This window comes from Penicillium coprophilum, assembly GCF_028826855.1.
Source record: "Penicillium coprophilum strain IBT 35676 chromosome Unknown utg000002l_segment0_segment1, whole genome shotgun sequence".
NCBI lineage: Eukaryota > Fungi > Ascomycota > Eurotiomycetes > Eurotiales > Aspergillaceae > Penicillium > Penicillium coprophilum.
Window position 1 is genome coordinate 4,921,382 of NW_026622722.1, and position 20,330 is coordinate 4,941,711.

The window sequence follows — 20,330 nt, forward strand, 5'->3', positions numbered from 1 at the left end:
AAGTAGACTCCGGATCTCACCCTTGATTCAATTCAATTACGAGGGAATGTTCCTACCTAAAGGAAAGCTTCCCAGGAACGGAGTATGAACATACTCGCAGGGGTGGGCTGGTCAAGCTTGCTCGAAATTTGTATACTAGTCGTGAACTCTAGCTGAATACGAGTCTTTTGGGCAAAAGTAGTAACTACAACGCCGTACAAATGTGATGCAAAGTAAACAGAAAACAGAAGTTGTGACATTTTCACGTCATGTGGTCTCCCTTTTGATATCGAACAGTTACCAATCCAATCATCTACCAAAACATATCTTTTAGTCAGAATTAGAAACCTGGATTTCGTTAGCGATTTGATTTCTTCTAAACATCAATGCACAAGGACTTACCCTTTTCGGTGTTACCTTCACCCATGCTCTTGCTGCTGCTGCTTCCACTCTGGATAGCACCCATGATGCCGTCCATATACGGCGCGCCACTCCACTTCTGGTGAGTGAGAACATCGACACCAAGATCCTTTTCGCGGGCCTGGACAAGACGAACATAGGCCAGCATACCTTCATCCTTAAAGGCACGGGAAAGTTCGGTCGTGATAGTGGCATTGCTGTGCAGACCAGCCAAGGAAATGAGTTGCAAGACAAATCTGTAAGAAGTTAGTCTATCGAAGCGAGGTAGATACAATGTTGAGCTTACCCTTGCTTGGCGATATCCCAAATAAACGACTTGAGAGAAGCCTCATCAAATCCTTGTCCCATCCAGTTGAATGAAGGACTGAGGTTGTAGACAAGCTTCTTGCCTGGATACGCCGCCCGCACTTCGCCGGCCAGTGTTCCGGCCTTCTCGACATTTGGGTCACCAGTCTCAACCCAGAGAAGATCTGCGTAAGGAGCAAATTCCTTGGCGCGCTTGGTCGCAGCAGGGAATCCTGCGGAGTAGTGGTAGAAACCCTCGCGAGTGCGCGGGCTATCACATGACCACACAACAGGTGTTTTGCTGTAGTCGTTCGCGAGAGCACGGCGGCGGGAGAAAGAAAGATCGGGATTCTTCTTGACATAGGCCTTGTACGCATCCCGAGAAGACTGGGGAGCGCCCTCCGACTCAAGGTGAGCATCGACAGCTACATATCATTAGTAAATGAAATCGTTTTATGCAGAATTGCTCAAATACCTTCGTCGAGTGTAACAAGCTTGTGCCTCTTGACCCATTCAAGCTCGAATGCGTCGATTTCTTTGGGCGAGGCGCCCTCTCGTTCCATAGCTTGGAGGGTCTCGGCCAGAGGCTCCACATCTTCAGTGATACCAAGGATGAACTCATGATCACGCACATCAATGGCGCTGCTGATGAGTCGGCCACTCTCAGAATCTGTTCGGGCAATGACCAGATTCTCACATCCCATCATATCCCACTGGAATCGAGCTGCGACCAGTCGGTTGATGTGTTCCCCCATTGGAACGAGGACCTTTCCGGCAAGATGACCGCACTTCTTTCCGCCATGCAACTGATCCTCGAAATGAACGGCCGCGGCACCATTCTCTGCAAATAGCTTGGCGAGTTTTAGAACGGCCGACAAACCACCATGGCTGCATCAAGGAAATCAGTAATGCTTCGCGCATTCGATCTCAATTATTAACTTACCCGGTATCACCATCCGCAACAATTGGGCGCATATAATCGGTGTAAGGTGTAGCCTTTCGCTGATCCGGGGTCATCTTTCGCCTGGCGTCCCATTGTTTCCGGTCGTGCATGGACTGGGCCTTGAACAAACGCTGGACCTGATTCGGGACGGTATTGTAGGGATAATCGCCGAAATCAGGAGATACTTCATTTGTACTTGTCAAGAGTGAAGAGCAAGCCCAACCGGAGACATACAGAATCTCTTGGTTGGGAGCTTGCTGCGTCATTTGAACGGGGTCGATAGCTCCCACTTTTGTGCAGAACCAGGGTTAGATTGGTCACAATTGGAGCTCGGCCGGTCAAGGACTCACTAGTATGAACGGGCTGACCAGCAGCCGCTCGCTCATTGAGAAGATTAAAAAGCTTTCGAGCCATCAGAGAGCTAGGGTAAGTCTGTTGTAAAGAACCCCGCTTGCTCACAACATCCGCGGCCGTATAAGGGCGCTTGATGCCTTCGTAGCGAGGCGAATTCCACCATGATTCCACATCGCGAATCTGTTGATCATAGAGTGCATCTTCGGCTTCCCCTGCTTTATCTTGTGTGGACAGCAGCTGGTATGCGTCTGAGGGCAGTGTGGTGGATACGGGGAGCTGCACAGGCATCATCCGAGTATAACCGCTTGTGAATGGCCGCAACGAACGCGCAGAAACAGTGGACAGAACGGGAACGCGTCGAGGCAATCGTCGTACTGAGCGGAACATGGCTAATGGTATAAGTGAAAGAACAAATGGCGAATTGAAATTGAAACAGAAAGGAGGTAAAGAATAGAAAGGAATAAAAACAACGCTGGAAGGGCTCCGCTTGACCTCGGGCCGTGAACATCTGGGGTTTCCCCGCTGAGGGAGGTCCGAAATTCGCTACATGACTAATCCTTGGCATTGACTCGGGTCTACGGAGTACGGGACTCCAACCTCCTCGACTACGAGCTATTTCGTATATCAAGGAATAAACATTGAAAGATTTCTCTATTCTGTTCTCTATATATCCTTTGAGCTTGGAAGGGGGGGGCAATATACCTGAAAAAAGACATATCCAAGGAATATCTGATCCCACTGGGAAGACTACTAAAAGACTACACAATGCCGCATACACGGCCGTCTACCTTGTGATATATATTTGTGTATGCCGTTTTTCTCCTCGGTCTTGTCTTGAGCTCACGTAGTCTTTTTACATTAAACTATTGATCAGCGGTCGGGGTTTAGAAAGTACGCTCGGATGGTTTCGACAATATATAATCGATCTACGATATTCGACATATCACTCGATGTTGAACACACAAAGACGTTCAAAGGCACCTTGAGATTTCTATTACCACCGCAGTAATTCTGACCCTAGCACTTATCAATTTCAATTGACATTACTCTCACTGGGGCCTTACATTTCCTGCACCTCGACCTCATCGCAACATCACTTCACTTCGGTACTTCTTTCAGAGGCTTACATTATACCAATTGTACTATACCCAGATAACTATTCACTCCAATCAAACCACCTGACAATTCAAAAGCCCATACGACAATCAATCTAAAACTTCAGTTCCGTTTTCAAGAATGTGATCTAGGTATACACAGGCATTGACAGGTGAATCAATTGAACAATACTATTCAGAGTCTCTAATTGACCAACAACAGATAGCCCTATTGAGATGATTGAAGCATCACATAATACACCACAGACTCCATACAGACATTCACACCGAAGAAACAATGCTGAGCATCATTCAAGTTGACTATCAATAGCCTCAATACTGCTTAATTTCATATATAAGTCTATAGAGTTCTCCCATCTAGTCTACTCTTTTTCCTCTGTAAATCTCACCAATCGTCGCCTCCGCCTCCCTCCTTTTCTTGTTTTCTTTCTTGTTTTTGTTTTTTGTGTTTCGAAAATGGTGCTGGACACCATGGCTCCGTTCTCGAAGAGCGGCCTCCAGGTACTCGCTGGCGAGTACCTGGCTGGCCCTCTTCTGAAGTGGGACGAGATGTCACTGTTCGACCAGCTGTTTGCCGCGGGCTCCGAGCCCGAAATGTTTGTTGTGACCTGGGAGCTGACCGAGCTCCTATGCAACATGGTCATCGTCGTGGGGCCCGGCTCCCCCCAAACCTACCTCCTCCGTGTCGTCCTCGCTCCCGAGTTTGCGTGGTTCGGCTTGCACTGGGCAGGGATGCCACACCCTGGTAAGTACCCTTTTTTCAGAATCGAAGGAAAGACCCATACTAACCCACGGGTAGCCCAGGTGTCCACCTACCTCTCCGACCTCCTCGACCTCCTCCACTCCCGTCCCCTGGCCGCATCTGTGGCCCTCCACCAGAATCTGGGGATCGGCGGCGAGTGGAAATCCCTCGTTCTCCGTCTGTGGGCTCACCTTGAGCCCTACAGCTCTTATGTTCCCGCCGGCCGGCTGCAGCCTGCAGCTGGCAACGACAACGACATCCTTCCACCAATGGTGGATGTCGAGTACCCTCCTTCGCCCGCTGAGGAGGATGTGGAGGGTGTGCTGCCCATGGAGCGCGTTGAGTTTGTGTCCGTCCCCGGTGTCTACGCTGACACCATGATCCGTGATATCTCTCCGGACATGGATGTCTGTGGGACGGTGCCTGCCATCACCCCCCCTGCTGCGATGACTGTGCCTCCTTCCCTCCCCTCGGCGATGTCCACTCTCCCCGTCGTGCCTCCCTCTCTCCCCGCCGTGCTGCCCTCCCTTGCTGAGGCCGGCCCCTCAACCAAGTACCGCCAACGGTACTAGTTGGGATTGTGAAGACTGTTTGTGCCTGTCCCCTCATTTGTTGGGGGTGTCAGCTGCCGTTTGTCTTTCCTTTTTCAATTAAGGATCTTTCTCTTCGCTTCTGTTTCATTATAAAATGTAGTTTCATCGTAGCTGGCAGTTGTGGCCGTAGTGCTAGCGTAGTTGGAGAAATTCCCCGCACCAGGTTATTGTATCTGGTTGATACCTACTAGTAGATATGTCCCCAGATATTCTGGCTTAAATGAAAGTCAACTCATGTAAAATGAAATCAGATATAGCTGATGCCCAACCCGGTTGAGATTGCAATAGAAAGGACATTTCTCCAAGATCGGCACCCCCGCATCGGCTTATCTCCTCGTATTTCCCTATCTTCATTCACCTCTTATCTCCCTGTCTTCTGGGCATTTCTCTTCCCTCCGTGTGAATGGATTCTAGCATCGACTTGGTATGGAAAGCATTAAAAGCCCGATTCTAGATCCGCCCGAGCCATCAGCGCGAGGAAAGCTTGGGGCAAAGCCAAAGCAGACAAAGAGTCGCAATGGTAAGTTATAGATGAATCTGCATCTTTCCATCAGGAAAGTAGACGTTTATATCGTCAAATTGTCCTGGATAACGTTGACTCGAGGCTCAACCAAATTTTGTAGGGTGCATCACCTGCAAGGCCAAGCGGTTGAAGTGCGACGAAATCAAGCCATCATGTCACCAGTGCGAAAGAAGAAAGGTCCGATGCGGGGGATACAAGAAAGACTTCAAATGGCGGCCATTTGAGGAAACCAACCTGGCCTCTGGGCGGCCTTTGGTGACCAAGGCCAAGAAAGGTAACCGGTGTCGTGTGGGGCTCGAGTTGGACCTGATATACTTACCAACATTCTTCAGCAAATCTCACGTCCAGTCAAGCTCCGTCGGTTGTCAATATTGGCCAGACACTTCCGACTCCTCCAACAACTGAAAAATTAGCATCGCCGATTCGTATGCAGCCCCGCAAGTCTGATGGCTCTCATTCACCTCTAGACTATCCTTTTCACAGCTCGCCCATGAGCATCAATAGCTTTTTGTCTACGGACACACATTCCCTTGAAGATCTACCTATCACACGGGGCGATGTTTCCATGGCTGAGTGCGGTGAGCCTCCTTTTGATATCAATGTATCATTATCAGCCGACTCTCCCTCTTTCAATTTTCTCTCTTTTTTGGAGCCCTTTCAGGACTCGCTGTCACCCGGGAACTGCATGGCTACTGATATTAATGTTGATCCTACCAAGAATATGCCTTTGGGTCCAGAGCAGCCAGATGCGGATGCATCGAGGCTGAGCTTCTCTCAACTGTTGGAGGATGAAAATGATGACATCGAGGAGATCATCCGGAAGTCGGAACCAGGACTGGGACCTTGGAACTTCATCTTCCCAGACGGAGATTCTCTCAATTTGGACGCACCGAGCTTGTCAAATAACCCATCCCTACCGCCTGAAAGCCCAGAAATGCTGGTCATGCGATTCGATAAGCTCACATGTGGGATTTTATCCATCAAAGATGGTGCCTTAGAGAACCCATGGCGAACACTCATTTGGCCGTTGGCGAAAGACACGCCCGCTCTCCGCCATGCCATTTTTGCTCTAACGGCTTTTCACTCGGGCAAACAAAGCCCCCATCTTCGGGCCCAAGGAGTAAAATACATGCGCCAGAGTATAACAGGTCTAGTTGGACAACTGCAGAATATGAGAGCGGATACTGCACTTGCGACTAGTCTTGCGTTGGCATTTGCCGATACGTGGGACCAACACACTCGTACTTGCATTCAACATTTGCGAGGTGCAAAAACTTTGATGTGTCAGGTCATTGAGGCCGGGATGCAAAGGGGCGTTAGTGATGATGAGCTAGACCGCATCCGATTTCTCTATAACACATGGTCCTATATGGACGTGATTGCGCGACTAACCTCTTTGGAGGAGTGTGGCCCTCAAAGCTGGGACTCTTCAATTTTCGAGCTTCCGAGTGACGCAGTCCATGATATAGATCCCCTGATGGGTTGTGCAGCTACTCTATATCCTCTTATGAGTCGGGTGGCAAAATTGATTCAGCATGTGCGGAGAACATCGTCCAACACGGTGTCGGTTGTAGCTCAAGCTATGGAACTGAAAGCTCTTGTTGAGCAATGGGAGCCACCTCACTGGTTTGAGCCACCAGATGACCCTAACTCCGAAGTCCAGCATAGCATTCAAGTTGCACATGCCTATCGCTGGGCTACGTTGCTTTACCTGCATCAGGCCGTTCCAGAGATACCCTCCGAGCCGGCCGATGAGTTGGCAAAGAGGGTCCTAATACTACTTGCCACCGTACCATATACGTCTCGCACCACTATCATACAGATGTTTCCTCTCTTAGCAGCTGGCTCTGAGGTTGACACGGACGATGACCGAAAATGGGTCTTGGATCGATGGACGACAATTCAGTCGCGCTTGATGCTAGGTGGTGTAGACCGCTGCTTAGAGGTCTTGAAGGAAGTCTGGGAACGTCGCGACGCAATGAATGCCAGAAATGAGCTTGAAACAGATAGTTCACGGCGTCCGGGGTCATTTTCATCTGGAAACAGGGAGAAAATGAGCTCGTCATTGCCAACCGATTTCCGCAAATATAGTCTCAATGGTTCCCACAAGGGCTCAACAGGAGTAAGATCAGGGCAAGCTGCGTCGAGGTCTGCGCGACGGGGTTCAGCACTCGCCTCGCTTGAAAATATTGAATTTGAAAGAACTGTACGCGGTAAATTGCATTGGGTGAATGTTATGGCGGAGTGGGGATGGGAAGGTGGGTTTGACAGCTTTCAAATCATTTCATCCATCGACTAACTCGACAATTTATAGTTTTCCTTGGCTAGCCTGACAGCAGCCCTCATCCTGGTCGCACGCCTGGGCATCAAGCGAAAAGCATCTACCATTCGTTGCATTCTAGCTGTACTAATGTGACAGCTAACAAAGCAGGAAGTCTCGAGTTCTTGTTTTCATCCCCGGTGTTTTTTATTTTTTTGATCGGTCTTCTGGTTCTCATTTCTTTGTGTTCAGGCTGAGATTGTACTTTGCAGCCCTAAATTGGTGTTGCTTTGAGCCAACGCGGCGTCTAGGGATCGGTTGCTCTCTGGTTAATGGGTTATGACAACGATTTTGTTTTTCGATCAAGACTTTCTTTTTGCAACTGTGATCTATTTTCTGACTACGAATTATGGTTGATCTAGGAGCTAATGAGTTTACCATGACGGTGGTTCATTTGACTTCCACGCTTTATTCAACTTTCCAATACGCGATATCACCATTCCGGAAGCCCCAAGCAACTGTCCCGTTTCTGGCTTATTGACACCAAATGGCCACCCGGTTTGAATGTCCAGTAATACGGAAACCTGAGCAACTCTATCAAACCCCCAGGGACATCATCCGCATTGCTTCAACAACCCGATACATCAGCTCGCTTGACCATCGTTACCTGTGTTGGTTTTAGCACACCCCATGCCCGGAACACTCACCATCAAACCTGATCACCCAATGCAAGCAGTAAGCCAAATTTTCCTTCGTAGGCGCTACTCACCAAGGTCTCGTCCAATACTCTCTCTACTGCAAAAGATGTAATCATGCCAGGAGCCTTTGTTTCCGCAGAGAGAATTCTCTGATTCTCACAGTATTCTCTGCAATACCCAATATTCTGGCTTCCCTACGCGCTTTTGGCCAAGAAATGCTATTCACTTTTGGAGATTCCCCAATTGCCTATCACCATCCGTTCAGTCACAATGGGGGCTTGAGAACTCGCCAGAGCCCACTCAAAGGAAAACACATCATTGGCGAATACATACGTGAAACCTGATTATGAGTATTTCTTCCAAGATGAGGTCTAGAGGCAATTGGTTAATTCTCGGATAGGCCTTCCGGGCCCACTCTCCAACCTTGGAAGGTTCCCGTAGTAGATTTGTAAGGTCAAGAGTTCTAGAAGTTCACATTTATGTACAGCATAATTTACAACAATAGGTGCATAAAATCCAGAGCTCAGTAAGGGAATACAAACTGCGCGGGCTTTGCACCAAGAATAGGCACGAAATCCTCGCCCTCACAGATCTTCATGGCCTTTCGATAAGCAGGCCGGTCACCAACCCGCTTGAGATAGGCTAAAATGTTCTTATGCTTCTGCTCATCGAATTCAATGTTGCAGAATCCTCTCATGGTGGTGAGTGTACAGATCGCCATGATATCCGCTGCAGTGACGTCATTCCCAACCAGGTAGGCTCCGGTTTCACCGAGTCTCGCCTCAACCATTGAGAGCGCACCCTCTAGCTTCGCATTGCTCAATTTGACGTGCCCTGATTCTGGGTCGTCGGTTAAGCGCTGGGCCATCATCACACGGAACAAGGTTGGCTGTAGAGAGGCATTCGCCCAGTGGTACCATTCCAGGAATTGGATGTACTCCTCGCCGTCCTTTGGTGTGCGCGCAAGACGACCCTCTCCATAGGCGGCAATAATGTAGTCGATGATAGCTCCGGATTCAGCAAGGACGACCTTCTTGTCCGTAAAGGGGGAGTTGTCATCTTCGATCACTGGTGCGGTACCAGAGGGATGCAGGTTTCTCAGTGATTGAGGGGCGAGGATAGGGTCGCGCTTGTGGAAGACAAAGTCATACTTGATGTCTAGTTCTTCGGCGAGCCAGATGATGCGCTCTGATTGCGAGCGGCCAAGGTGGTGGATTGTCAATGGCATTCTGTTTGAGAATGAGAATGAAAGAGTGTTGGGGTGTGGGCGAAATGACTGTAGGAGAATTTTGAAAATTGAAATAGGAACTGCGTTGACCGATATGAATCTGGGCTCTACGATGTACTTGATGGCAATTTATACTTGCATAGATCCATCTGCATCGTCGGAGATAAACTTATCTCCATTTGATCCACCTGCATTAGTCAAATTCGTAGCTCTGGACCTCGACTTGGGGGCATCAATTGCGCGAGTCATGTGGGAATCAGTGGTCTAGCCGGCGATATTTATACACCAAAGGGTCAAACTTCTTACCAAGCAATATGGTTTGAATTTCCGAGCTTCCTACGGAGAAGATGAAGAGCACTTGTAGACTCCCCCTTCCCTCACATGACCAAGTGCCAGTGTACATTGGCTACAGTAGCTCTTGTACACTGGATCTATTGATGCACAACTCACCCTCCCCCTGAGCTCCAGAATCCTCAATGCCACATAACGACAGCAAATACATTCCCAAACATCTGTTAAAGAATCCTCGAGAATTGTGGCTATAATTACTTTTTTAGTACGTCATTTCCCCCATGATTTGCCGCGCGTCACCTACTTGAGCACTGGGAATCAGCAACATAGGCACTTGGCATTGATCTGCATCCCCTGGACGATGTTTTTCGGCGCTGGGGTTTGGCAGAACCTACCTCGACTCGACGGTCTCATTTGATTCCCGCGTTCGTATTCCACCTCCCCGTACGCACCGCATTGGAACTTGACCTCCTTGTACACATGCCCACAAACAGACGAGTAGTAGACATACCAGCCGCAAGGGCAACTGTTTGGATTTTGAGGGTTGTTGACCAAACGATTCCCGACATCGGTCTTGAATTCATTTGGTGTGATTTGTGAGGTCATATTGATCAGAGAATCAAAATTATGGAGGGAGATGTAGGAGATAGGAATAGGTGGTAGAATAGTCGAACGAAATGTTGGATCAATCATAATCAAACAGGAATCTTCAAAGCAAGGAGTGGGTTTTTATTTCACAAATATGAACTTTGCCTTGAAGAGAATTGATTCCACACATTAGTCGAATGCGATTGTCCCTTAGGCGCTAAATGTCACAGTCTCGACTCCACCTACCTCCTCATGGCCAATACATGCTGCAATTGAAGCGCTTGTCTCGTTGAGCTTTGCATATGTGAGGCTCAAAATTCCATAAGGGAACTAGCGGTGAACAGCTGTTATTGGGTAGATGACCCTTCGAAGATGCATCAAGGTGGGGGAAGACATGAAGCGCCGGGGTCGTTTTGCCAATAGATTCACATGACCGCCAGGCTTGACCCATATCTCACATCCTTCCCCCTCGCCCTCATTTCTAAAGCAACATGACAAAGGTGACCCTTTCCTCCAACTTGCCATGATCAGGCCTCAGGACCGATTCTGGTCCGACAGCCAGGGCTATTATGGCCCGAGCGAAAACCCGGCCACCGAAGCCTATTCCAATGTCTGGGATTGGGACCAACTACAGATGATCAAGGTCAAAGGCACTGCCAAGGTGTTTCCGCCCGACGGGGATGTAGAACTCTCGATTCTAGCGCCATTGGCGGACTATCTGTCTCCAGAAGTTCGCGCAATCACAGTCGACGACGACGGACTTTTAATTGATGTTTCAACGGATCCGGAAGAAGACGATACTATGTTTATGGCATACCCCCCGATCTCGCTATGCGAGTCGCTTCGCGATTGCCGTACTATTCAGTACCCTAAGCTCCAAGAGCTCGACCGACTTGGACCATTCGTTGATCTCGTATCTTACGAAGACGAGGCCAGGAACCCCCAGAAAGTTGCTTTCAAGTTTAACGTCTTGTATAAGCCTCTAAGACTGCAGATGGCGTGGGATGAACTCAATATACTGAAAAGTCTACCGCCACATCCTAATTTAATACCCTTTGATCGTGTGGTCCTTGAGGAAGGGTCTCGGGTGATTGGATTCACAACAAAGTACATTCCGAGCGAGACTCTCGAAAATCCAGAGATCCCTTTTCGATTTGAGTGGCTGCAACAGCTTACTCAACTCGTGGATATTCTCAACCTAGAGTATGGAGTGATGCATCAAGATATCGCACCCCGGAATCTGCTCATCGATCCTAATAGCCACAAGATCATTCTCTTCGACTTCGATCGGGCTGCATCCGGGGAGAAGAACCTGTGTGACGGTCGCGATGATGTCAGCAGCGTGGTTTTTACACTTTACGAGCTTATCACGAACGATACCACCTTCTCGGGTATCCCCCACTGGGAGCGGAATATAGATATGGTGCAAAGTATTTCAGAGTGGACTAGCCATCGGGAGCTAGACTTCGAGGTACAAAAGTTTCGCGAATTCCTGAATGAATGGGTAGCAACACGACGATCCGACATGGATGAGGGCATGAAGCGATATCTGAATGCCCCGAAACGAATTACGCTGCCGGACCAACCAACAGCACCCGAGTACAGCGTGCCGTTTGAGATGGGCACAAGGGATGGAAACCCAATTTTGAGAACGGGTGGTCGGTCTAGAAACACCGCAATAAAGCTGGGGCAGCATTGCTTTCGCTGGGAGGGGCCACCACAGAGCCGTCTGTCAAGGCAGGGTGAAAATACTGTCAAATAGTCGATATCGTAAGTTGCACGTAGAAAACCGTGTTCTGTCACATTGAAGCAATATCATTTTGTTGCAGGCTCTGGCTCATGGATTATTATCCTCAGATATCGTCAATTTCACGAGCTCTTAGGTGCTTCTAAGGCTGCAAGAAAAAAAGGAAAGAAAGAGATCAGCGTAGTAAGAGGCAACCGGAAAGCTATGTAGTTTCATTATTAGCGCGATACATTTATTTTCGTTTTAGCTGCAGGCATCAGTGGATAGCTAAAGGATAAAAGTCTTTAGCAGTCGACGGCGACATCGCTTGTTCTTATTGATTGACCGTATGTTGATTTAGGACCGCTCTGCCACATCATCAATGAAGTATATCTTCCAACCTGGCCCCAGAGTTGATATTGACAAAAATGGCCCAGAGCCCAGCAAATAGGCATTATGTGGAGCCTATCTACCAATGACGGCATCAGAGCTAGCTAGGGACGTCACTCGAGTGAGGGGTCGAAGCTTGATGGTAGCGTTAGCAATAAAGGAGTGACAGCACCTCCTTGATTGCCGGTTGCCCTAGATATAGTCAACATTATCTTGTTTAGGTTTTGGAGTTATGGTCAAAAAGTTCCGTGGACAGATGGGTCGGCGTAATGGCTAACATCTGACCTCCGATCCTGACCGAAGTAATAGTACATTGGTATCCAAGATACTGTACGGAGCACAAGGTCCCCGGCAGTCGTGTTATGGCAAGTGTTCCTAACCAACATATTATGTCAAGCATTGAAAGACGAGCGGTACCATGGACGAACTGTGGCTCCGGGGAAGAGCTAACCGCATTAGGTAAAGAAATCCTCGATATCTGCATATCATGTACATGGATGTATGCGTGTACTTGGATAAATCACGGTCAATCTCATATCCTTAGAGAATGAAGATCGTCCAGCTAAGTGCTGTCAAAACTTGTACTTCTCCATTGATAACAGTCCACTTTACCAGTTCAGGTCCTTATCTCCAGTCCCAAGCTTCCCCTCACCCAATCCCCTCATTCTCTCCATGACATCCCTCCAGTTCTCTGCTGGACTGCCTACTCAGGACATCAGATCCGATTTGTCGCTTTTTGTCTAGATCGAGTTACCTTCCATTTGAGAAAATGATCTTGTTCAACCGCACCCCCTCATTTGATATAATGATAAACTGCGGCAGCATGAGTATAAAGTAGAGGTAGTCCTCGAACTACTTTATCCCGATTACAACATACATTGGTCCTCAAGGTCACACGGATTCCACCATGGCACTTCCATTCACCTACCACGCCAAGGCGCAATCTACCTTCAAGCCGCCGCTTATCGCCAATGAGAATGCCTTCTTGGGTGATGTGCAATCAAGGTATGGCTAGTTGTGTGCTCGGGTGTTTCCTCCATACCGAGGCAAGTTTGCTGATATAGTACAGCGAGAACGAGAACCCAGACAAGCCCATGTCATGTGGGTTTTACCGACTCGAAAAGGGCACCCCTCTCGTATACACCTATACCTACGACGAGATGAAGATTATTGTCGAGGGCAAGTTCGAAATTGCCGATGAGACGGGCCAGAAGGTTACGGCGACTCCGGGCGATGTGTTTTATTTTCCCAAGGGGGCCAAAATCACCTTTACGACGGATGATTATGGGCTGGCGTTCTATGTGGGTACCCAGGGCTGAACTGAGAGATTCCGAGACTAACGCTACTCTAGACTGGCCAACGGAAGCAGGGCGCTGCTTGAAAGAACCTTGGAAATTAGATTACAATGAAATTGCAAGGTTGTGTATGTATTTTTGGTTCCTTGGTTGATGGTCAATTATCGGGGTCCCCGTGCCTCTCATCCATGGAAACACTCTGAGTTTATTCCCAATCTGGTAGCTTGCTTATACCTAGATATCCCTTGCGATAGCTTCAAAATCTATACTATGAAGTGCTAGGACACCCAAGGGATTGACCGGACAATTATTGCTTATTCCCCGAACACGGCGATGTGCGACATTCGCTAGTCTCATGAAATATGCAAAGGTCAGAAAAAATATCAGTGTCCGAGCGCAATCCAATGGCTGTTTCATCTCAGACTTACTAGAGTCGATCCCACTTCAAACGAACTGTCAAAGCCCAATTTGCGATTGGAAGTGGAGATGATGTTCAGCTCGCCTCGATAAACTCATCCACTATACTGGGATTAATAGGTGTACAGTAATTCTGTATGACGTGGGGGGAAGTTGCTACAGCAACTGTCTGAGGAAGGGGGGAAATATCGAGAGTGGATTGTAGAAAATGAGAATCAAGATCCGATCTTGAGTGGAGAGTGATCGACTGTTGAAATAATAAACATAAACCAGAATCCCGAGACAAAGCCATTTTTCACTCTCTTTTCTTTTCTTGCCTGAACGGAGTCACTTTGCCTTTGTTCTCGCCCAATTAGTTTCCGGCCTTATCAGGGGGTCACCCGTAAACCAACCCCTCTATCGCTCCTCCATCAACACCATGGCTATTATTTCAGAGGACCACCTGGGTCTACGACTCCCGAATCCACCACCGTTGTTGCATACTCGTGGTCAATTCGATCGTCCCTCGACTCCGGCCGATGGATTTACCAGTCCTACACAGACACCACAGGGTAGTCCCAGCAAGTCAAGATTGCCGCCGGGCGCACTCGATCTGCCCAATGTCTTCGACAAGGCCATGAAGCTGACTCCCACTTCCCCCTCCAAATCGACATATAACCACTACAATCATCCAATGTTCTCTGCAGGCAAGAGCGGCGAGGATTTCAACGAGAGCGTTATTCACCAAACCCCTTCGAGCCCAACGCGTAGAGCCAACAAGGAGAATACACCCCCCCAACCCAACGCGTCTCACGAAGGATCTGGGTTCAACCCCGACTGCCGCTGCACTTTCACGTCAGGAGCCATATCAACCACGCGATGAGACAACCAGACGCCAGGTGCAGATGCGCGGCCTCACCCCCGAGGAAATGGAAAAGCTAGCACAGCCAAAAGTGAAGCGGCTCGTCAATGTCACCCAACTCTGTCAGTGCGGCCCAACCTTACAATATACGACAAAGTGACTAACTTATGCACAGACTTCCTCGACCACTACTTCGATCTCCTCAGCTACGTCCACAACCGCCAAACCCGCCACACACAATTCAAAGCCGCCTACCCCGATCCCCCCCGCTACCCCCAACGAAGAGCACGAACCCGCCCTCCTAAAATACCTCGGTCGCGAGCGCGCACACCTGCGGAAGCGTCGCACACGTCTCCGCCAGGGCGACTTCCAGATCCTGACCCAGGTTGGTCAGGGCGGGTATGGACAGGTGTATCTGGCACAGAAGAAGGATACACGCGAAGTATGCGCGTTGAAAGTCATGAGCAAAAAGCTACTGTTCAAGCTGGATGAGATTCGTCACATCCTGACCGAGCGTGATATTCTCACTGCGGCCAAGAGCGACTGGCTAGTCAAGCTACTCTATGCCTTCCAGGATGACACGCAGATCTATTTGGCGATGGAATATGTTCCCGGAGGAGACTTCCGCACGCTGCTGAATAACACGGGTGTGCTTCATAATCGTCACGCACGTTTCTACATTGCTGAGATGTTCAGCTGCATTGACGCGCTGCATGTTCTGGGATACATTCATCGTGATTTGAAGCCCGAGAATTTTTTGATTGACTCCACGGGTCATGTCAAGCTGACCGATTTCGGTCTAGCGGCGGGTATGTTGAGCCCGGGAAAGATCGAGTCAATGCGTGTCAAGCTTGAGGAAGTCGGGAACACGCCTGTTCCCTTTGGTCGGCCGATGGAACAGCGTACAATGGCTGAGCGACGTCAAGGATACCAGTCTCTGCGCCAGCGGGAAGTCAACTACGCCAAGTCGATTGTCGGATCGCCAGATTACATGGCGCCGGAAGTGCTCAAGGGAGATCAATACGATTTTACTGTGGACTACTGGAGCTTGGGATGTATGCTGTTTGAGGCGTTGGCAGGCTATCCACCCTTCGCAGGCGCCACGGTCGAGGAAACATGGCAAAACCTGAAGCGCTGGCAGAAGGTGTTGCGAAAGCCCGTTTACGAGGACCCTAATTACTTCCTGTCACGGCGGACCTGGGATCTCATCACGAAACTAGTTGCTGGGAAAGAACAGCGGTTCAAGAATATGAAGGAGATTCATGCGCACGACTATTTCGCCGAGGTCGATTTTGCAACTCTGCGTGATCAGCGTGCGCCGTTCGTGCCTGAACTTGATTCAGAGACTGATGCTGGATACTTTGATGACTTCAGCAATGAGGCAGATATGGCCAAGTACAAGGAGGTCCATGATAAGCAGCGCGCGCTTGAGGACATGGCCGATCGTGATGACAAGATGAGCAAGGGCTTATTCGTCGGGTTTACTTTCCGGTATGTTCGACTCGAATCTATGCTTCATCGATTTAATTGTATGATCGTTCTCTTATTGACCAATTTAGTCACCGCAAACCCGCTGTCGACAGCAATGGCCGCAGCAGCTCACCACGGAAGCCTATCGCGACGGATGGCACATTTGGAACAATGTTCTAGGTTCCCGACCAAGTAGCCAGATGTCACAGTCATATTCGGTCGGCCTTTTTTTTTCTCTTCTTACGTTCCGCTGGCGCGTGTGCGATTCCGAGCTGGATCTTGGTTTTCTTGTGCCAGACGTCCCGGTACTGAGTTTGATGGCTCATCTTCTCGTCGTGTCTCTTCTTTCTATTTCAACTTGAAGTTCATTTTCAAGTTGCAACTTGCAACCTCATACGTCTTCTTGACTCATTCTAGTTTTATGGTGCGCGAGATGCTGTCAAATTCGATTCTTGTATCATACAGCCATAGACCAAAAATGGCGCAGTTCCTGTCTTCTGCTAGTAATGATTTCTTTGTATGGAATATGAAATATGAATTTGAGTTCAATCGCGATCAAGTATAAGTAGACTAAATGTGACGCATTACATCTTCTGGCAGTACAGAACCGACTCTTAGTTTTCGGGAAGCTGGCGCACCATGCGCAGGATCTCGGACTCGTTGTCTCCAATGACAGCACGGCCATTGACCCAGTCAACAGTCTATAGCGTAGAAAATTAGTAAACCACATCCAGACAAATCTCCCGCATAATAATGGAAGTAATGAAATGGTCAAACATACAATAGGTCTCACGAAATTGTCATTATTCTCCTTGAACTTCTTCAATGCATCCTCCGCATCACGAGCCCCCTTTACAACCTCCGCAACTCCATATGTCACCCTCTCGACCTGACCACTCACACCGCTGGCGGGCGAGACGTAGTCGAGGATACTGCGAACCTGGTCTGCTGTCGGGGCGGAGGTGGTAACTTCCAGCTCGAAGTCGCCGCGCTGTTTCTTTGCGTGTGTGGTGTAATCGCTGGCTTGGTCTTCTGTGGCAGTTTCACTGGCAGTTGCGGAAGCTTGTTTCAGGATGTTGAGGGCTCGGGTTGAGGCTTGGATAGAGGGGGAGTGGAAGAGGGTGATAGGGTCGAGGGTTTTGCTCTGTTTGTGTTAGTGATTGGGAAATGGAGGATGAATTGGTTGTTGTTAGGTAGACATACGAAGCGGAACATATTGGCGGTTTGAAAATTTGCAATTGATGGTTTGGTGGTGAGAGAGGGATGTAGAATGGAAGTGGAAGGATTATTGATGTCAAGCTTAGGCGGTAGTTCCTGGATGATGTCATGTGCTAGCTCGGGTCGTGTCGGGCTAAAGGGTGTTAGGTAATGAGTCAGCTACACCTTGAATGGATCCTGTTTTGCACGCTACGGAGTACTTGGCAAGGATATGTCATGGTGGATAGAGAATTGTTTTCTATGATCAGGGTGTCTGGCACCTGGCGTAGAGTGAGGCTATCCCTATTTCCATTCAACCCCGAAACCCCTGTTTTAGAAGGATTTAACCATGTCTTAATCCCCTGGCCTCTGTTTCTGCAACATAGCTTTCTTCGCTGATTAATTGAGTGTCTCCGCGCAGTCAATTGGCCCGATTCTGTGGTGGGACTCAGGGCCGTATCCAATTCGATTGACAGCGGCTAGTGGGGAGGGCTCCGAATTTGGGATATTGTACCACACTTGGAGGTGATTATCGGACTGTCGCCTGTGGTAGATTCCCGTGGCTATTTCTATAGATACTGGTCAGTGCCAGTCTGGGTGTCGATTGCGCAAGAAAATGCACATACCAGGGAATGGAGAATAAACTCCTTCATAATCCAAAGTTTTCAACATGCAAATAGATTCCCTGCGCGCCAGTTCCTTTGTGCACAGCTCGTTCATCGCTCAGAGAAATCACGCTACGGCGAACATCATCTGCTAGGCCGCGAGGTCCACACACAACCACGGCACTTTCGCCTTCGGCTTTCTCTAGGACCTTGCGAATGATGATTCGGGGCGTAGGACGACCAGAGAGAATATTAGGGTAAATGATACTGTTGCTTGCCAACTCTTCAGACCGAGGAGCCTTCACATCTAGAGTAGCCTTTTCGGACGGAACAGGTGCTGGGCCAGAGCAGGTACAAGCGCAGGTAGTACTGATCTCCTCGTCTTCGATTTGCACAGTGCAACAGCAACCTCCACCAGGGAGACACCCCCCACCTGAAGCCACAGGGAGTGGAGTTAATTCCGACTCGGCAGAGACAGAATGAATCGAGATATCGTCTTTCTCAAAGACTTTCTTAGTCTTATCTTGCCTAAAGCTCTCCGCCGTGGGCGGATAATGTGCCTGCAGTGGAAGTGAGGTAGAGATAGGCGGATCTAGCTTTTCATCACATGTGATGTAGATGCTAATTTCAATCTCCTTCTCGAAGTTTGGATTCGTGCGCTGACACTCATTCACATCTGCCAGCAGAGAATGCAGTTCGGAGTCAAAGTAAGTCAGCTGGGAACGCGATTTGATTACCCAGACAAAACGTAATCGCTTGGTGGCTGTTAGACGAGCGAGACGGGTAGGTATCTGCTCTTTGCCGCCGTTACTTTCCATCTTCCATGCTGAGACAACGTCCCGCAGAAGTGGTATCGTGAATGTCGCACCCATGCCGCCTGCCAGCAGTATGACACTGTCGAACTGCCGCAACGGTCGGATGCTTCCATATGGCCCCTCGATAAAAACTGTGGTCTCGGACATCCTCTCCACTTGCCCATCTCCCAATAGACTCTCGCTCTTTGAAGCATAACGGAAAAACCGCCTTGTTCCCCCATTCTCCGCGCGGATAAAAAACTTCATTTTATTATCCTCTGGAATTGATGCGATAGTGAATGGGTGACATTGCAACGGGGCGATAGAGTGGCAAGTGAGGAAGACGTGCTGGCCGGGTTGCCACCCGATACCGGGGTTTTCGATAGTAACGCAAGTGACATTTCCAGGTAATGGAGTAAACGTTGCCGAGTGTGCCCAGAGAGCGTTGGACTTGGTCTTACGGTGAAAAACGGCCAAGTTGGCATATGCACCCCAGGTGTAGCGAGCAACCCTATCGAAGACCACAAGCCCAATTGGGATCCAAACCCAGGCCTTGACTTCATCAGGCGCATGCATCCACACTGCAATGATAAAGCCAAGAAAAGTGACTAAATGCTGAATGACAAAGAACTCGTAACTCAACCGACGAATCGGAGCAAAGGAACTGATCACAATAAAGGTCAGGATGACCCAAGCAGCAAATCCGCGCTTCGCCAACGGGTCGTTGTTAAGCTGGTAGGTGATATAGTTCCAGCGACCCCAATTGCGGAACCAGAATGCCATGTGGATGGTGGTAGTCAGCCACAGTGTTCGGGCGACCCAGCGATGGTACCAGTTCAGACTGACGTAGCTCATTCCTGCCAAGAACCCTATGATGTTCTGTCTGCCAGCTAGCAGAAAGATCAGTGGGAGTTGGCAAATGGCGATGAAACCAGTGCGGTAGCCGACATTCTCCCATTTCCATGGATCCAGAGTGTCTAACTTGTAGAAGCAAAGGACCATGACTACCACTAGGTTGGCTAGCATGATGAGAACAGGACCAAGCGGTGGGAAATGGAGAGTTAATCCTCCAACTCTGAGCGGTCGTGCAGTGGCATAGCTGACTTCCCGAGCTGTTGCTGTGATGGTGGCGTAGATATTGAAGAACAGCGATTTTGGTTTAGCAGGCGTCAGTGAGGAATCTCGCAAGCTGATATCGTTAGTCGAGATTACCAGGTATCAAGGTCCGACATACCGATTTCGAGCAAGAATGCGATCTAACACGTTGACTACAGTTGCTGCACCGACTACACTTCCCACAACCGCCCAGTACATCTTCTGTAGGGTGAACAAACTAGGAACGCCATCACCCATGGACATTGAGCCCGCAGGCATGTCACCCATTGACATGGACATCTTGGAGTTGTAGAAGAAATAAAGTGAAGCCAAATCAGTGTCATGATACCCCAATGACAGGGCAGATTACCAATATTATGCTCAACCATGCTCACGGGTGGGTCCGCCATGTGGGCACCGTTTTTGCCCAATGCGTCAATGCGTCAATACCTAGCCTAGGTAGCTATTGCAACTTCAAATC

The 20,330-nt window shown here is 49.1% G+C and overlaps 9 protein-coding genes across 9 annotated transcripts; 5 read left to right on the forward strand and 4 right to left on the reverse strand.

Annotated features, from left to right (window-relative positions):
* Positions 1 to 319: 319 nt before the first annotated feature.
* On the reverse strand, positions 320 to 2,368 carry N7500_003922 (methylisocitrate lyase ICL2; the record flags this gene model as incomplete). Its single annotated transcript, XM_056675068.1, has 6 exons — positions 320 to 327; positions 382 to 635; positions 686 to 1,109; positions 1,160 to 1,572; positions 1,628 to 1,916; positions 1,978 to 2,368. 6 exons carry the CDS (start codon positions 2,366 to 2,368, stop codon positions 320 to 322), a joined length of 1,779 nt encoding a protein of 592 aa, XP_056535593.1.
* Positions 2,369 to 3,567: 1,199 nt separating this feature from the next.
* Positions 3,568 to 4,410, forward strand: N7500_003923 (uncharacterized protein; the record flags this gene model as incomplete). The annotated part of the gene is made up of 2 exons (XM_056675069.1): positions 3,568 to 3,841; positions 3,896 to 4,410. The coding sequence occupies 2 exons, from the start codon at positions 3,568 to 3,570 to the stop codon at positions 4,408 to 4,410; spliced, it is 789 nt and encodes a 262-aa protein (XP_056535594.1).
* A 447-nt stretch (positions 4,411 to 4,857) lies between these two features.
* On the forward strand, positions 4,858 to 7,253 carry N7500_003924 (Zn(II)2Cys6 transcription factor; the record flags this gene model as incomplete). Its single annotated transcript, XM_056675070.1, has 3 exons — positions 4,858 to 4,951; positions 5,055 to 5,228; positions 5,287 to 7,253. The coding sequence occupies 3 exons, from the start codon at positions 4,858 to 4,860 to the stop codon at positions 7,251 to 7,253; spliced, it is 2,235 nt and encodes a 744-aa protein (XP_056535595.1).
* A 1,182-nt stretch (positions 7,254 to 8,435) lies between these two features.
* On the reverse strand, positions 8,436 to 9,140 carry N7500_003925 (glutathione S-transferase family protein; the record flags this gene model as incomplete). Its single annotated transcript, XM_056675071.1, has 1 exon — positions 8,436 to 9,140. The coding sequence occupies one exon, from the start codon at positions 9,138 to 9,140 to the stop codon at positions 8,436 to 8,438; it is 705 nt and encodes a 234-aa protein (XP_056535596.1).
* Positions 9,141 to 10,542: 1,402 nt separating this feature from the next.
* N7500_003926 (uncharacterized protein) lies at positions 10,543 to 11,781 on the forward strand (the record flags this gene model as incomplete). The annotated part of the gene is made up of 1 exon (XM_056675072.1): positions 10,543 to 11,781. One exon carries the CDS (start codon positions 10,543 to 10,545, stop codon positions 11,779 to 11,781), a length of 1,239 nt encoding a protein of 412 aa, XP_056535597.1.
* Positions 11,782 to 13,042: 1,261 nt separating this feature from the next.
* N7500_003927 (cupin domain-containing protein) lies at positions 13,043 to 13,516 on the forward strand (the record flags this gene model as incomplete). Its single annotated transcript, XM_056675073.1, has 3 exons — positions 13,043 to 13,140; positions 13,205 to 13,436; positions 13,487 to 13,516. The coding sequence occupies 3 exons, from the start codon at positions 13,043 to 13,045 to the stop codon at positions 13,514 to 13,516; spliced, it is 360 nt and encodes a 119-aa protein (XP_056535598.1).
* A 749-nt stretch (positions 13,517 to 14,265) lies between these two features.
* On the forward strand, positions 14,266 to 16,338 carry N7500_003928 (putative serine/threonine protein kinase; the record flags this gene model as incomplete). The annotated part of the gene is made up of 4 exons (XM_056675074.1): positions 14,266 to 14,651; positions 14,719 to 14,791; positions 14,864 to 16,179; positions 16,248 to 16,338. The coding sequence occupies 4 exons, from the start codon at positions 14,266 to 14,268 to the stop codon at positions 16,336 to 16,338; spliced, it is 1,866 nt and encodes a 621-aa protein (XP_056535599.1).
* Positions 16,339 to 16,772: 434 nt separating this feature from the next.
* On the reverse strand, positions 16,773 to 17,373 carry N7500_003929 (uncharacterized protein; the record flags this gene model as incomplete). Its single annotated transcript, XM_056675075.1, has 3 exons — positions 16,773 to 16,859; positions 16,940 to 17,302; positions 17,362 to 17,373. The coding sequence occupies 3 exons, from the start codon at positions 17,371 to 17,373 to the stop codon at positions 16,773 to 16,775; spliced, it is 462 nt and encodes a 153-aa protein (XP_056535600.1).
* Positions 17,374 to 18,004: 631 nt separating this feature from the next.
* N7500_003930 (ferric reductase family protein) lies at positions 18,005 to 20,149 on the reverse strand (the record flags this gene model as incomplete). Its single annotated transcript, XM_056675076.1, has 2 exons — positions 18,005 to 19,943; positions 19,989 to 20,149. The coding sequence occupies 2 exons, from the start codon at positions 20,147 to 20,149 to the stop codon at positions 18,005 to 18,007; spliced, it is 2,100 nt and encodes a 699-aa protein (XP_056535601.1).
* Positions 20,150 to 20,330: the final 181 nt, after the last annotated feature.